The sequence below is a fragment of the Heliconius melpomene genome, chromosome 12 (genome assembly GCF_056956725.1).
Source record: "Heliconius melpomene rosina isolate 202511_hmr_F chromosome 12, ASM5695672v1, whole genome shotgun sequence".
NCBI lineage: Eukaryota > Metazoa > Arthropoda > Insecta > Lepidoptera > Nymphalidae > Heliconius > Heliconius melpomene.
Window position 1 is genome coordinate 16,658,040 of NC_140400.1, and position 16,532 is coordinate 16,674,571.

General features: G+C 39.0%; 3 protein-coding genes across 13 annotated transcripts in view; 1 reads left to right on the forward strand and 2 right to left on the reverse strand.

Annotated features, from left to right (window-relative positions):
* Positions 1 to 110: 110 nt before the first annotated feature.
* eIF6 (eukaryotic translation initiation factor 6) lies at positions 111 to 1,161 on the reverse strand. The gene has a single exon (XM_085195411.1). It carries the CDS (start codon positions 1,007 to 1,009, stop codon positions 272 to 274), a length of 738 nt encoding a protein of 245 aa, XP_085051537.1. The 5' UTR covers positions 1,010 to 1,161; the 3' UTR covers positions 111 to 271.
* Positions 1,162 to 1,400: 239 nt separating this feature from the next.
* On the forward strand, positions 1,401 to 6,872 carry LOC146534200 (uncharacterized). 6 transcript variants are annotated; one of them, XM_085195407.1, is made up of 8 exons: positions 1,404 to 1,609; positions 2,090 to 2,216; positions 2,452 to 2,565; positions 3,056 to 3,155; positions 3,406 to 3,557; positions 3,941 to 4,167; positions 5,155 to 5,375; positions 6,353 to 6,872. In XM_085195407.1, exons 3-8 carry the CDS (start codon positions 2,530 to 2,532, stop codon positions 6,604 to 6,606), a joined length of 990 nt encoding a protein of 329 aa, XP_085051533.1. In that variant the 5' UTR covers positions 1,404 to 1,609; positions 2,090 to 2,216; positions 2,452 to 2,529; the 3' UTR covers positions 6,607 to 6,872. The 6 variants fall into 6 exon arrangements, with proteins under 6 accessions (XP_085051536.1, XP_085051533.1, XP_085051534.1 ...); XM_085195408.1 differs by having other exon boundaries at positions 1,404 to 1,565; XM_085195410.1 differs by lacking the exon at positions 2,090 to 2,216 and having other exon boundaries at positions 1,401 to 1,565.
* Positions 6,862 to 16,532, reverse strand: part of LOC146534201 (uncharacterized) — a 60,667-nt gene continuing 50,996 nt past the window's right edge. For 4 of the 6 annotated variants that reach the window (XM_085195399.1, XM_085195397.1, XM_085195400.1 and 1 more), the window contains 4 exons: positions 14,432 to 14,507; positions 11,162 to 14,155; positions 10,772 to 10,861; positions 10,028 to 10,079 (listed from right to left, as the gene is read on the reverse strand). In XM_085195399.1, the coding sequence (XP_085051525.1) occupies positions 11,196 to 14,155; positions 14,432 to 14,507 (3,036 nt within the window). In that variant the 3' untranslated portion in view covers positions 10,028 to 10,079; positions 10,772 to 10,861; positions 11,162 to 11,195. Of the gene's footprint in view, positions 7,425 to 7,995; positions 8,148 to 9,433; positions 9,582 to 9,985; positions 10,080 to 10,771; positions 10,862 to 11,161; positions 14,156 to 14,431; positions 14,508 to 16,532 lie in introns of those variants that run through there. The other 2 variants (XM_085195401.1, XM_085195402.1) reach the window with 2 other exon arrangements.

Genomic DNA, 16,532 nt, shown 5'->3' on the forward strand with positions numbered 1-16,532 from the left:
AAGCAAGTCATAGAGATAGACATAATAATAATTTATATAACCTAAAATAAATCTACAGATTAAATATAGCAACAAAAAGCTTACAGGAATGGCATATCAAACAAATTAAAATGTTTTTATTGTTTTTTATTACCTTATGTAGTAAAAACAGTTTAGACTTTGTAGTGTTTGGTAGACAGGAAATTTATACAAATATACCCATGTGTCACATTAAATATAAAATATCACTTAAATGTATAAACATTGATTACAATTTAATTGTAATCCCATGTTATGACATGCTGTCGATGAGGGAAGCACGCATGGTGGAGGTGATGGCAGTGGGCTTAGCATCATTCAGTTTGAAAACACTTTCAATAACAGATATCTCTGTAGATGTTGTGTCCATGCCGCAGAAAGCACTCCAGTCATTGACCACCAGTCCTGCGGCAACTACGTCACTACCTCTATTGACTGTTCCTGCTACTAACGGCACTTGCAACAAAGATGACAGTTCATCTTGGTCCTGAATAGTAGTTTTCGGGTGTACCAGCCCTCCACGGTTACTGAGCGCCGTGTAAGACCCCACCAGCACATTGCCGGCGACTGTCTGTCTAAAAACTTCTACATTCAATGTGTCAGCCAGAATTTCTTCAGTATCTTTGTCTAGATCTGGATGTACGAGTGCTACGTAGTCGTTGCACGCGATAACATTACCTAGAGCACTTAACCGTTCCTCAACCCTCTGCACTTTGACTGAATCTGGTAAACTATTTCTAATATGTTGTAACTCTGTGTCTGTGGTAGAAGATGGCACTAAAAGTCCATTCTTGTTGGCGACTGTCATACGGCCGATGATTCTGCATCCAGCAATGCTGACATGCACAACTGGGATCGTATCAGCCAGTTCAGCTTCAAACACACTGTAGAAGTTCTCAGAGCCGCCGATGGCGACGAGGCAGTAAGAATTTGTCAGCTTACTAAATACTCCGACTTCATTATTGTTTTCGAATTGGACTCGAACCGCCATGGTGTTTATTTAGCTTCGCTGTTGTCGCCGAGGGCCGGAATGTTTTAAAAATTAATTTAAACTCACGTGGAGAGGCGATACACCTCGATCAATGCGTTTTATTTGACGTCTGTCAAAAAAATAAAGCCCCTTGTCTCGGACGCCTCTGTCATATATACGTTTATGTGTGTGCTATTTTTGTTGCTACTTACTTTAATAAATTGTGCAATATGATGCGTTCAATATAATAATTAGGAACAAAAACTTTCTTCTCTTTATATTTTTTTATAAAACTTATTAATATTTTTTAGTTTATTTGTTGAAAAAAAATTAAGATCATAGATTATATAAGATGTAAATGCAAAAATACCTCGTTGACTTAATTAATAAAAATACTTTAAATTTAATTACGTATAGAACGTTTTTAAGAAATTAATAGTCTGGGTCACACCTGCAACAACGTTTCCAAGTCGATACGATTTGGGTACCTTCAAAAAGCGCGCTATCCAATTCTCCATCTCAAAGGCTCGTCTGGTGTTGCACGGGGTCATGGTTGGTGGTGATCACCTACCATCAGGTACTCGGTACTCGTTTGCCTTCTCTTTTCTGTAAAAAAAATCGGTGAGTAATTGACCGAACAAGCAAATATTTGTAATTTTAGAAATCAGAAACTTTAGTCAGTAGATTCCTCGTGAAGTGGAAAGATATTTAGCTATTTCAACGTGAAAATATCGGAAATAATATCGTGGCGAGAGTTTATGTTTTATATTCCACACAGAAAAAAATTAAAGGCTATAATCGGTTGTTATAAAAAATATTATTTTCCATAAAATTTAAACTACTAACGTGTGTGGCTCAGGCTTAAAGTTTATATGTCAAAATAAAAAAATATAATATTAAATTCTACCTAACTTTTCCATTTTATAAATGTCAAAAATGGCATGAAAATCTTTTAATCGCGAATTATTAAATTCTTAACTTATTTTCATATTAGTCGTGGAATGTTATTGTTTAGACAATATGTCTTCAAAACAGATATAAAATGTATAAAATTACTCATTTAAATAGTTTTATAGATAATCAAGAAATTGCTTTCCCCAGCGATAGAGTGCAGGAGATAAGACGATCAGTTCTCGCTCCTGCTATTTACAGGCCAAATATACAGGACACGTTACAAAGAGTAAAATTTAAGTTCCATAGGACTTGCAGTTATTCCAATTTAATTCGGGTAAATTTAACTCTATTCCCTTTTTTTGTACGAATTACAGGAATGACTATGTACAAATAACACAAAACCTTTTACTTTTCCCTAATTTGTCTTTTTATTTTTTTTGTTTTACCGGTAAATCTAAACAATATAACACAGTTGTTCCGAGTGGAATTAAAACTTCAACCATCGTTTTTGCAGTCATTTACTGGGATAGTGGGATAGTGATATTTTAAAAAGCATTGTGCTCTTTTAGGAATGTAACGTAGCTGAGGGTCAAACACTACTAATTTACTGGGGCTCGAGGGCGTCAGAGAGCAGAGTGACTATAAGCATGTCTGCGTCCAGCTGCTCTTCACTGCACATGCCTGTTAGTACAAGGAATTTATGTAACTATATATATTTTTAACTTCCCACTATGTCTCGCAAATAGCAAGGTAGACAGAGGACCTGGGAACATAGTGTTAAGACACTACCACCTACATAAGTTACAACAATACCATTAAAACCCTTCTGTTCCCTATTTTCCGCCAAATTCTTGAAGCATTGCGTGTTCATTAGCGTAACATAACGCGAACTTAACGGTAACTTTTAATAAATTTGTTATTGAAACTCTTAAGAGATGTTTATTCGACTATTCTAAACGCGCTTGCAAAAATATATTTGAATAAAAATGATCAGAAATTAGAATTTTTATTTTCAGGGAGATTGTGATTTCAATATTACATTTTGTCTATTTAAAACCGAAAACTCAAATTAAGCTCGAATTCACAATCAGTGTCACTAAATTATGCAATTTCCCAATCGTATAAAGATTACGTCAAATTTGTTGATAATTTTGGTAATGTTTTTGTTTACAGCCGAATCAGCCACCGAACATGCAGCGCGACAGGGACTTGCGCTCTATTGCGCAACAGACTGATATAAGTTGTCGTTACTCTTCAGGAGTTGGGTCGCCTGGTTTGTATCAGTTTCGCCTAAAAATTAGATCTCAGAGTTGTTATTTTGCGTTTTAATCGGTTTCGTATATATTTTTTGCAGTTCTGTTACTCAAACGTTTGCCTGTGACTTTGAATGGAGTGAATCTATATTAATTAATAAAGCGGAAGAGTTTGATGTTTGGCCGCGATTGTATTCAGTTATTCATATTTTAACTGCATCACTAATAAAATGGCTTTGCAAATATTTACTAGTGTACATAATCTCCCAGTAAGCCTGACTGAAAGTGAAGAGCAGCGTCTCTTACGCGCCCGTATTGCTGACTCGCTGACAGTGTCGTCCCCTGCATCGTCGTTGATACAACCTACGCGGCGTTCTGTGTCCATTCTAGGCTCCGTATGCGCTTTGTTGCTGAAGAAACAGGTAAAAAGGCAATCTGGCTCGAAAGACCATATAGTTTTAATGATTAGGACCACAGAATTTTAAATATTAGCTTTTCATATAATGCAATGATTCTTGCAAAATTTTATCAAAATAAACTTTTTATTAAAATATCTATTTTTGGCTAAAAGTTATTATCAAACACAAACAAATTTTCTCTATAAGGACTGGAATTACAAAAGTTATAATTATAATACTCGTATAAGAATTTTAATGTGACTAGTTAATTCTATTTTTATCTATTAAAGTCCTTCCGGATTCCAGTTTCCAGTCAGCAGATTCCAGTCAATGAATATTTTAAATATTTTTTTTTAAGTTCTTAGCTTCATTTTAAAGAAACATTTGATTGTGTAATCATTTGTCAGGGTTCAAACGAAAAAGACGCAACGAGCGGGTCGCCCAGCAGCCACTCGGACAACATCTGCCGCATCTGCTTCGGGGGCGCGTCGGCCGAGCGGCTGGTGCGGCCGTGCGCGTGCCGCGGCACCATCGCCGCGGTGCACCGCTCCTGCCTCGAGCGCTGGCTGCTGCAGGCCGCCACCTCCTACTGCGAGCTGTGCCGCCACCACTACGTCGTCACGCGGAGCCACAAGTTAGCACAACCGGGGCATTTACAAGACAAAGCACGGCGTTGAGTTGTCTCAGTTGTACTAGTTCAAGAATAAATCTGAAAACTATACGTTTGAAGTTAAATCCTAAAATATAATAGCCTTAAAAAGGGGGTAAAATTTTGTATTAAAGGTGATAGTTCATTCAGGTATCAGATGAAATAGCTGTAGCAGTGTGGCTAAGTTAAGCTTGAATTTCTTATATAAGGAACCTCAAATTTTTGTACGGTACGGTTTTTATATTATATTAACTATACATATAACTATGTTTTTTTAAATAACAATTATCATACTATAATTTTCAATAACAAAGTTTATTTAAATTTATTTTTGGGTTATTAGGCGCCACAGACCTTTGTCGCTTGTGCCTTTTTTATTCTTGATAGGTTATTAAAATTTTGGTTTCGTGTAAAAACGAATTATTTTTAACTAATAGCGCTAATTAGCCTTGAATTAGAAATATAAAAGAGATTTGGATACACAAGTATACATTCAATCAGTCGTCCTTACTGCGCATCATGTCTAAATATATTCGCGCAAACCACCGCCATCGAGAATGATTTATTGCAAGTTCAGATATAGCAATTTTATTTGTAGATTTGTAGTTGCTAAGAAACGAGCTCAGTACATCCTCAGCCCCCAAGTGTATTGAAACGTCATCATTTTGTGTTTAATTGGAGCAATTGTATGAATTGATTTTGTATTACGGTTCGTTCAATAACCTTTTCAATTATCCCAGCATTCCCACAATGAATAATTAGAATGTTCATTATGGTGTAATTCCTAGTGAATTTTACAATAATCAATATTATTCTACGGAAATAGGTACCTACACCTACTTCACGTTTCGCAATTCTTTTGAAATATCAACAATAATTTAAACATAAGAGTGGTAAAATGAAAATAATACATTCTCCGTTACGAGAGTACTCTGGGTACCCATAACCAGCACCGGCACGGCACCAGCACAGGTGGTGCTGGCTGCGTTCGGTGGCCGAGTGGCTGCGCTCGGCGGGCGGGCGCGCGCTTGCAGGCGACGCGTGGCGCGGCGCGGCGCTGGGCGCGGCCTCGGTGCTGGGCACGGCGCGCGCGCTGCACGCCTGCGACGCGGCGCTCGCGGCGGGCGGCAGGCGGGGGGGCGCCGCCGCGCTCGCCGCCAACTTGTTCTCGTCGCTGCTCATCGGCGTTATTGGTGAGGGGGCTTGTTGTAGGAATACTTACACGACAATTGCAAGAAATAAAATTCATAGGTATATTTCTATTTATTTAAGTAAAAATCTGAAAAATGGAAATTTATGGATGTATCAATACAGGAAAAATTTGTGAAAGAAGTTAATAAATGACTTTAAGTGTTATTTCTCACATCAATGGGAAGAAAAATCCATAAAAACATTTATAGCTTCAGTGATACTTATCTATCTTTTAGCTATGTTGAATTTTTAGTACACGGTACATATTATATCAAAAACTTATATAAAGGAAGTTTTAAGAGTAATTTATATTTTAAATGTGAAACTATTTTTATTCATTGGTTATATATACAAATCATTTTTATACAAAAATATACCTATTAATTTTATTTCTTGCAGTTTATGCTACACAATTGAAACCTCACATTTTCCAACAAATTCACTCTTTGTAACATTTTTTACATAATGATTAAAAAAAGGATAATAAAATAATATGTTAAACTTTATCTATACTTATAATAAAATCGCAAGAGGGTCGGTGTCTGTACTTACATCGACTAAAAAATTGTTATTGGGAACTTTTATTAATCTAATAGAACCCAAAACAATGATTTTTAATATTTTTGTCTATTTGGCCGTTTGTCTGTGCGTTTGTTATCGCTAATCTCAGAATCGACTTAACCGATTTAGATGCGGTTTTCACTATTGGATTCTGGCAAGCTTTAATATATAGTGTTTATTTGATTACATTCTGTTCATAAGTAAAAAAGTTATGTCAATTTAAAGTACGGAAGTCGACAAATTTGCTAATTGCCGTAATAGTTATTTTATACAATTGTTTTACTGAATTGACTGAATCTTTTGTTTTCAATTTCTTTATTAATATTTCTATTTCAAGCGGGCGTAGCCCCGCACGGGCCCACTAGTTTTATAATATGAAGATATACGCAATCTACAATCACTAAATAACTATCCACAGGTGCTTTAAACGGTCTGCTTACCACGTGGATTCTCCTGAAGATCCAAGAGCACCAACAGTCCTGGCGGAATTGGCGCGACTCCACTCAGAGAGTACGCGTCGCCCTCGACTCCCAAAACTCCCAAAATCCCCATTCTCCCCATAGTCTCTACTCTCCCGCCCAGCTCTCTCCTGGAGCTTCTCTTGCTACAGTAGTGGAGACCAGGACTGTAGATCAAGCTACTGATGCAACTGATGTTACACTGGATACGTAGATATTGAAAAAACTTGAATTAACGCTTATTTTTTTAATTACGTTTTATATTTATTTGGGCTAAGAAATTGAAGTTTTGTTTAGAGGGTAGTTTAAAGAATGACACAAATGTTTATATATTTAATAAGTTTAAGCAGTGTTTTTATATTGGTAATGTTGTCGGTAGCGATGATACGTCGCCGTAGCATAACCATTTAATTTAAAAATAAATATTCCTGTACACCACGATTAATATGAAATAAATGAAACTCATATCAAAAATGTTAATCAATTTTTATTTTATCATATAAATTAGGTAATATTTAAATTATAGTCATTTTTCATAATATGAGTTGATTACTAAGCGGTTATAATGTAAGTTAGTATATAATTGTATATAATACATTAGGTATAGGTGTACGTCACATGCGGTCTGAAAGGATACATCTTGCTTATGTTCGCAAATAAGTGAAGGAGATCCCCGGCCTTGTCGAAGTTAAACAACTAAAAATTAAATACTTAAAATCGCTCGAAATATTTAGGTTAGTGCTTACATCTAATACAAAAATCACATATATCCTTGAGATACAATAATTAATATAATAATATAATAAATAGAAGAACGAGAGAGTGGAGTAACGAACGGGCAGACAGACGGACTTGGTGACTTGGTGGCTTAGCGACTACTCTGTGCTGACGGAGGACGGAGAGCTGGGTCACTGCTCGTCCTTGAAGCGTCGGTAGATGGACTGTACGTAAGTGAACACGCACTTCCAATCGGGCTTGCGCATGGCGACCATGTCGTCCACGTCCAGCAGCGGGTAGATGCCCGCCTTCTCACTATCGACCAAAAAAATATATTTTAACATCTTTGTATATTTCTCGTATTTTAAAATAATATATTATAGATTATTCAGTTATTTATTTAAACGAGATATTTTTCAGTCTAAGCCCATACTAAATCGATATAGATTTTTTAAATTATTAGTAAAATACATACTAATATTTCGAATTTTCGTTATTATTATTTAGTCCCAAAAATTAATCATATTTTCAAAAGTATATATATATATATATATTTAATATACTGTTATGCTTACTAGAATACTAAGAAGTGAAGAAAGCATCGGGGGCGTCGCGTCGCGTAGTGCTATAAGTAATTGCGAGCCTATAATCGTCAAGGGTGTGGGTTCACACTCGATTAATGAAATATTTCATATTTTCATTTCCTCGCTTTGATATCCAACACTCAACATTCCTTAGGAATTTGGCGGAAAGTGGTAAACATAGTGTCTAAGCATTAGGGTCCCGGGTTCTCTCTGCCCACCCTGCTATCCTGCTATGTGAGGGATATAGTGTGAAGTTGAAAACAAAAAGCAAAAAAGAAAATCAATACAGAGAAAAAACCCACTCAGCGATTTTGAAGGCGAGCGTGAAGTTGTGTCGTCGCTTGTCCGGCGTCAGCGCAGAGTAGTCGAAGGCATGCGGCAGGAAGTGGTGCAGCAGCGCGCAGAAGGCGAGCCCGTCCGACCAGCTCGTCGAGAAGTTCTCCAGCTTCACATTCTAGAGTAAGCGGGAGTGGTCAGATTATTAAATAATATTTTTTGTTATTTAAAAAAGATTGAGAACTAGATATATCTCTAGTCTTTGATTGTGATTTTGATATATAATTTGTTGAAGGTCCCCCAAAGAATAGCTGCTGAGATCCATATTGTCCGAATTGTGTAAATGTGCAGGAAATATGGATTATTCTATCAATTTTAAAAGTGAAATTTGTACATGGCATACTTGAAGTTAGGTGTGGGAAGTCTATTTGGTTGCTATTATCACTGTGTAATTTGACTTTGAACTGTATTATTTACAAAGATATATTTTTTCATTCATAAACAATGATCAAAAAACACTATTTGTTTCGCAAAAGTAACCAATACGATAAAAAACTATACTTCTGCTTCTATTTTCATGCAGAAGTATAGTTTTCTCTCGTATTGGTGAAAACCGATTGCCGTTGCGGTTGTGGCTTGGCTGATCTTTACATTTTTATGTATTATTAACCTTTCACTATTTATATAACATAAAAACACGCATCCATGCACTGTATATACGTCAAACAACACCAAACCTTGGGAAGAATACACAAATACACATTATGTATATTACAATCAATATTAGTCTTCTTATTACTGCTTAAAGTCACATCAATCCATTTATTAAAAACTCTCCGTTTATCATGTGTTTTTAATATTTTAGTTTTGCGTTTTGATCCAAAGTGATAAGATTTGGTCATAGATATAAAACGTAGTATATAAGTATATGTGTACATACAAATATGATATTATACAGCGATATATACATTAGCCATATAAAGCGTCAAGTAAGCAAGTGTGAGGGTGGTGGTGTGTTTTAGACACACAATATCGAAAACTTTTATAATACTTGATGAACGTAGTAAAAAGTAATGTATTTTTTATATATTTTTGCCTCTTTTTAAAATGTTGAAACATGTTATTAAACAGGAACAAGTTCGATATTATACGTCTGCACGGTGTCGAACTGTCGACGTCGGCGGCGGTCCGCGCTCCCTGCAGGCCGACGCGCATTGCTCCGCTTTTTGTAATCATTCAAATTGGCCATTTTCCATGTGCCCATAAAAAAGTCAATGTGCGTCGGCCCTTTTTGTAACTGTGACAGCCCTGATACGTACCTTTTTTGTAATATAACTTAAATTATAAAGGAATTGGGAATTTTAATTATTATTAATATATCCAGTGTAAGTTTTCAGTGTGTTAGGGTCATTACAAGCAGTGTAGGGTGTGTCCCGGGGTACGCAGCAGGGGTCGTGGATGTACCTCGTATTCCCGGGTCTTGTCGCGACACCAGTGCAGCAAGCGCTCTTTAATAGTGACGGCGCTGGCTTGCAGCGCGGGGTCCGTGAACTTGAAGTAGGGCTGCGACGGAGAGCCCGGGCTCTGCGGGCTCTGGGGGCTCTGGGGGGAGCTACAACCGGACAACCCGCCTCTGTTAGACTGACGCGACTGACGCCACTGACGCCACTGAGTGCTCTAATCTCTAGTCTAGCGACTGTGTCAGTATGAATGTGGGAGCTATATGCTGTATGGTAGCAATGTTCTCGAAGCGATGTGATGCCTCTAATTTAATAAAAGCGACTAATATACATGTATATTATGATATTTTATATTCAAATATTGTATTTTACCTATCAGAAGGTATGATCGAATCCTCTGACGCTGCCGGAATAAATAAATACGTTTCATTAAATAAATTATCAAGCTAAATATATTATGTTAACATAAAGATATGGGGACGTGTTGGAAGTAAGTTGTGTTTGCGTTTGTTGTCGGGTTGACTTATATTTCATTTTGTATATAAGAAACACTTACTTGGGACTGTTAGTAGAATTTTGTTTCTCGAGCTGACGGAACTTGGCGAAGGGCGATACAGGCTTCGGCGCCGGCCGGGTCATGCTCTCGATCACTGCGTAATGCATATGCAAATATTATATACCTCTATTGTCTTAAGTGTAATGCTATTCAGATATCCTACTAAAATTTAGCAATAGTAGTCACTATTTCTCCTATGTAATAATTGGTATTCTAATTACAATTAGTATCGCGAAAGTTTTTTTTTAAATACTTTTTTTGTTAATGTCAAGACAAGCCCCAGTTAAAAAACTGGAAACGCGCTATGATATCTTACAAGAACCTTTTCAAACTTCCTTTGAAAGTCGTCAACTAATAAATAATATAACTAATAGTCTACATGAAACTTTGCACATTTGTTAAATCCCCCTGTTTACTGATTTAAGTTGATTGTTAATAAATTAATGTTAGAAGCCGTCAATTTTGTGACTAACTCATCAAAAACCTTATCTACTTCTTCTAGATATGCTAGAAACGTGATATTTGGTACTAATTTAGATTTGGACTTTAAAGGAGCTTGAATTTTCCGAGTGAACGCGGCACCAATATAGTTCTTCCATTCTTTTGTCAGTGAAATTGGGAACGTACGAGACATTACTTAACGTTTAACTTTGCTCTCATTTTACATGTTTTGAAAAAACTAAATTAAAAATATATCGGGATGGATGCATTTCCACTTAGTATATTATAGGGCTAAATCAGCTTGAAATGACTGCACAAATATTTGGAAATAGGAGTTAAAAATACCTTTAGAATTTTTTATAGTGGTAGTGCTACTGCTAACGGTTTTCTCGGACGAGTTTCTCCTCACGCTCGATGTTACAGTTACTTCCTCTTCTGCAAACGACAAGAACGATTATTTAAGCGTATATGATTAGACACTAGTTCACAGTTTTAAAACATTAAAATGAACACTTGAAAACAACAGCAAGACCATACAAATAATTCTTAAGCTATTAGTCAAAATAACACTGTTACGGGAGTCGATGAAATGATAAACACGTATGTATGTACAATGTACGACGATATGTACAACGGCGAGGGGTCTAAAGGGTCTCGGGGTCTGAGGGGGTCTCGGGGGTAGCATGCGACGACACAAGCGGCAGGCAGCCCACAGTCCACACACACACGACTCACGTCTCTCGCCTCTCCCCGTCTCTATGGAATGTGCTCACGCAAGCGCCGACACGAGGTCCTCGAAGGCGTCGTCCGCGTTGCTCTCGTCCAGGAACTGCAGCTCCGACACGGCCGGCAGCGTGCGGCTGCGGCCCAGCGCGAACGACGCGCCACTTCGACTCGACGTCTGCCCGGTAAAGTATGCCTCCACGGTTCGCTTCTTCTCTGGCAGCTCCTCGTGAGCTATTCCTCCTTCGTACAGTTTTGGTATGGCCAACAAGTGCATAGACTTCGTCCGCGAGACCACTTTGCGAGGTGACGACGCCTTCGGGGCAATTTCTCCGAGGCGGTGCCAGGAGCCTGAACGTGCTAGCGCAGCACCGGGGCTTGAGCCGCGGCTGCCTTGGGACTCGTTGGAGAAGATGGATTCCCGCGAGGCGGCGAGGGCGGGGCTCCGGGAGGCGTCGTGTTCGGAGCGGGGGGAGGCGTGCGGGGGCGCGAGGCGGACGGGGGCGGGGACGGGGGCCGGCTGCCGTACCTGGTGGAGAGTGGCCCCGCTCTTGGGGGACAGCTTGTCGAGGACGCCCCGCAGGCTGTCGGCGGCGCCACGCGTGCGCACGCCAGCCGTGATGGTGGCGGCGCCGCGAACGGGTCCGCGCATCACTTTAGTTACGACACTGTCGTGTTCGGTAGTTGCTCCGTCCTCAAACTCCTTCTTATGAGCTACTCCATTTTGGTATTCCTGAGGAATTTTTGGTTTTGCCGGGCTCACGGACGTAACCCTAGTTGTAGGAGGTGAAATGTAGTCATAATTATTTGTTTCGTTCATGACGACATCGGGCAGGTAATCGACTTTGTGTGCTTTGGCCTTTTCAATGTCGGGCGTCTGCTGAAGGGGAACAAAAGTGGAAGTAACACTTGGTGATGTATAATCAACTATAGTATAAACAGGTGCGGGGGGTGCGGGAGGTTTATGGGTTGGGATATCGCGACGTTCATTTGAGGCATCACGTCGAAGCTTTTCTCTAATTTGCCTTTCATAAAATTCTATTTGTAACTGTTGAGCGTCTATTTTGGGAGTTAAAGATCCAGGGTTATAGAGTGATTTTGATTCATCTAATTTTTTTACTAATTCAGGTGCCGCCAAATTATTTTGACTCGGTATAGGCTTAATCGAATAGTTTTGAGATACGTGAGTCGGTGTCGTGGGCTGGTGGTATCCATACGTTTTAGGTATTGCAGGTGTTTGTGTGTTTATTTTATCATTGTCAAACTTAGAAGCAGTTAATCCAACGGATTTTCTAGATTTATCAACCTCAGATGCTAAAATTTTAAAAGGTGCTGTAGAAGTAGGGCTTAAAGGATTAAGTGTATTTGTAAAATCTGGATTATCAGTTAAGGGTGAAACCGGGACACTAGAAGACGGAGGACTCCATACGTTTGGCGAAGCAGAAGTAGGTGACACAATTTTCTTTGGTGGTTTAAATGCAGACATCGGTGCATGTGAAAATTGGTTGACTGGAATTGGTTTGGCGACGAATGGTTTTACTACTTGTTTATGTGGTAGTTGTAAGGCGGCTAACTGCTGCGGCTGAGGCGGCATTTGTGGTGGGGTCGATATTTGAGATCGCAATGAGTCCCTGCGCTGGGAAGCCCAGGGTGGCTTAACGATATCCGGAGTAATGTCAGCCAAAAATTTCCTAGGACGCGGCGCCGGAGAGTGAGAAGGATCATTTGTGTTTTGCCAAAAACGTTTAGCAGATGATGAATTACTTGTAAAATTATTACTATCTTCATGTTCTCGGCTTTCAAAAGTGTTTTTGATGTTACCGAATCGGTTGCTCCAGTTTGTTTGTCCAACAGCACCGTTTCTATTATTTTCTTGATTCTTTTGCATAAATGCCAAGAACTTTCTATCATTATCGGTTTGTGGTTGAAATTCTGGTACTTTAGGAGCCTGATGAGTTGAATTTTCGTCATCTGTGTCGCTGTCGATTTTGTATCCTCCTAAAGGGCGCCCAATATCTATTGTATTTGCACGTTTCATACGGTTACGTTTGTTATTATTAAAACGATTTAAAGGCTTAGAAAGATCCGCCGGTGGTGCCGCAAAATTATATCCAGGCGGAGGAGGTCTGTAAAACGAAGAGCGACGTAAGTCTTCGTCTTGTTTTTTCTGTATCATAACTGTTGGTCTACTGATTGGGGCTCGTCTTATCGGGGGTGGAACTTCCTTTTGCACTTTTGTGTCAAATTTGTTTGCTATAGCTGCAATACTACTCTTGGTTTCCGAATGCCAACGTTCAGCGGCACTTTTTGGAAGTTCGGACTGTGTTGAATCTGCAATAGAATGTCTGAAAAAATCTGGTTTACGAGATTGCGGTGCTCTTCTTTCAACGACACAGGCGTCTTTATTAACTTTAGGCACTATATCGTGGCTGGCGTTGTGGGCGGTTGGTGCCGATTTCTCCTTCGATTCAATAGCATTATGGTAACTGACCTGCTCGTCTACACTTTGTTTCCTTTCCGGTGTAGCAGGTTCCTCAGTGCTGGGTGCCGATGATGTCATAGAAGAAGTCGACGGAGTTTTCTTCGTCGCATCAGGAAGCAATTGATCTCTATCAACCATTCGTCTCGCCTCTTCCAGTTCCTCTTTAGTGACGCCCACCGTATGTCTATAAGTGCGACTGCGCCGGCGAGGCCTCTTCTTGCAGCCGTCTAGCCGGTCGGCAGCATCCAGCGCGTCCTCGAGGCGGTCGGCCAGCGCCAGCAGTGCGCGCGCCTGCGGGTGGTCGTTGGGCGGCGCGAGCGCCAGGCGCAGGCGCCGCAGCGAGCGCCGCACGTCTGCTACCACGTCGTGCGAGGCGGCGCCAAGCCCCGCCAGCAGGCGCGCGCCACCCGCAGCCGACAGTAGCCCCTGCAGTAGCGGCAGGAGGAGGGACTCACCGCGCTCGCCGGCCTGCTCCGCGTCCGCGCCCGCCGCCGCCAGCGCCTCCGTCACCGCGCTCGTGCACGCTGTCACAGAGTAAGCGAATAGGTCCGAGCGTCCTACTAACGGGTATTTGACATACCGTTTTGTAGGAAATTAATTATAAAGTAATGGAGGAACCAAAGCATTGATTTAATTTAGGTTTTGTGAAAAGTAATGAAATGATATTTGTTCATCAGAAATGATTTATCGAAGATCAATTCAAAATCATGCTACGTGGAGGAATTTATGGCAATAATGCTAAATAGAAAAATCTAAATATTTATCTTTAAAAAATCGCAGCACTTAGTAAGCACTTTTACCTTCTTGTTCAGCCATGAGGGTTCGAATGCGCGCGCGCAGGCGGCGCCTCTGCTCGTAGTCACTGCACTCGTCCAACTACAATGAATTTTGCATATTAAAATATAACACCCAGCAAACATACAGTATTATCTATAGTTGTTAAAAATATATATATCGTAGATGAGACATCATCCATCCATACAAAAATGTAACATATTATTTAACATTAAACAAAGAATTTGTTTTAACAAATGTTTAAAATATAGTGAACGACCAAAGTAACTATTCAGTTATTCAATAGTGAAGTAAAGATAATATACAGAAGCGTCAAATAAAATATATAAACTATAATATATTTATGTATATTACACCAGGTTTCAGGTTTAGAGTTAAGCTTTAAAGCTCCGCTACTTAAGCAGCTCTAGAGCGAGGTAGGCAGAGGGATCCTAATACGTGTCCTAGACGTGTTCACGGACGTGCAGTACGGTCAACAAGTCGTAGCCGTCCTGAACTTGTCTTGATCGTTCACTCGGTATAAGGAAAGTCAAATTTCCTGTTGTACTGTAAAAGTATATCACAAATAATTATCATTTGCCGATGTCTCTAAATTAAATTTTTTTAAATGTATAAGATTATATTATGGCTTTTATTAAAATATTATGGAATAACGAAATATCTTGAGACAGTCGTGGGACAGTGGTTCAATACCCAATATGGGGTATAATTATATGATATTAATTATATTATATAATATTCAAGTTATTCTCATTTTCCCTTTCTGGTTAAATAAAGCAGAGCGCTGAGTTCCGCTACTCAACACACTGTTTCGAATTAAAGTGGAAATGTTTCCTGGTTTTTTCGAAATTAAGTATTGATATAAACAAACTGCCTGCGACACTTACTTGTGTAACACCCATCATTATGTTTTGTATCCACAAAGAAGGTCACAACTGTTTAACACCCGATATAAACTTTTAAGCTTTAATTTAAAATTCAACTTCATTTAATATTTGAATACCTAAAATATGTTCCTAAAAAGTGTTGATATTTAATGTTAATATTTATGATGGCTAGTGGTGACGGTGCGTCCGCACAAACGGTATGAACTAATGACAGATAAGTAAGTATTGCAATGTCGTTTTACAACGGCGGACAATTTCACTTGCTTTTTTTTGTCGATTACTTTCAATAATCCAAATAAAGATGTAAGTTGCTTGTTTTTTTTATGTGAGAACCGTTTGGGTTGAGTAGTGGACAGATCTTAGTGTGTTTTAGCAACAGGAACAGTAGTGAAGTTTATAAAAACTATCCAATGCCGTCGGAAAGCGTCTATAATAGATTTTTTTTAAATAATTTAATAAATAAACAGTAAATGGTACTATTATCATTAGTGCGTCTCTGTAGAGTTTTCACAATGAACCGGAAGTGGTCAGCGGGAACCGGAACTGACCACACTCAATAGCTCTTTGTTGCATACATTTCACACACAGAGTACGGTTTTGTCACATTAAGTGTACTTCGACATGGTTTTGGAAATACTTTCTCCCTTTACTTCTGTTCCACGTTGTTTTCTTTTTAATAATTACTGAGCTTGGCCTTTTACGTTTTAGATAAAGATAATGATTGCATAAGTAAAATGTTGAAACCTATACAATTATGTGTATGTAACACATTCATACTTTAAAACGATCTGGGACGAACGATGTCTAAATATTTATATTTCCTTCCAAGATATATTATCCTAAGATTAATAAATATCTTTTACTACGGCTATTGTACCGTTAAAGTTATATGCAATATTAGCTTCACCTGTATCCTGGGAGTCCATTATTTAAATACTCCTCTCCCCACTTACTGCCGAATTCTTGAAGCATTGCGTATTGAGTAGCGGTACTCAACGCCGCAAAAGACACTGTTCTTCGCTTTCCGCCCGCTTTACAGTAGAAACTCAAACACGGACCACGTGACCATACTTACATGCTTACAACGAAAGCACCGACGATATGCAGGTTCACATCCGTTACGATATATTAGCCTTAAAATTTCATTTGTTTTATCCACAATATTCAGTACAAATATAATTTAGTGATTCTTATTTGCAGCTTGCCTCAGTGTTCAAAT

Coding starts and splice junctions, on each gene's coding strand:
- eIF6 (XM_085195411.1), bottom strand. CDS start 1,009: ATGGCGGTTCGAGTCCAATTCGAAAACAATAATGAAGTCGGAGTATTT.
- LOC146534200 (XM_085195404.1), top strand. CDS start 2,031: ATGTATAAAATTACTCATTTAAATAGTTTTATAGATAATCAAGAAATT. Junction 2,217..2,451: donor GTTATTCCAATTTAATTCGG/GTAAATTTAACT, acceptor GTGCTCTTTTAG/GAATGTAACGTAGCTGAGGG. Junction 3,156..3,405: donor TTCAGGAGTTGGGTCGCCTG/GTTTGTATCAGT, acceptor ATAATCTCCCAG/TAAGCCTGACTGAAAGTGAA.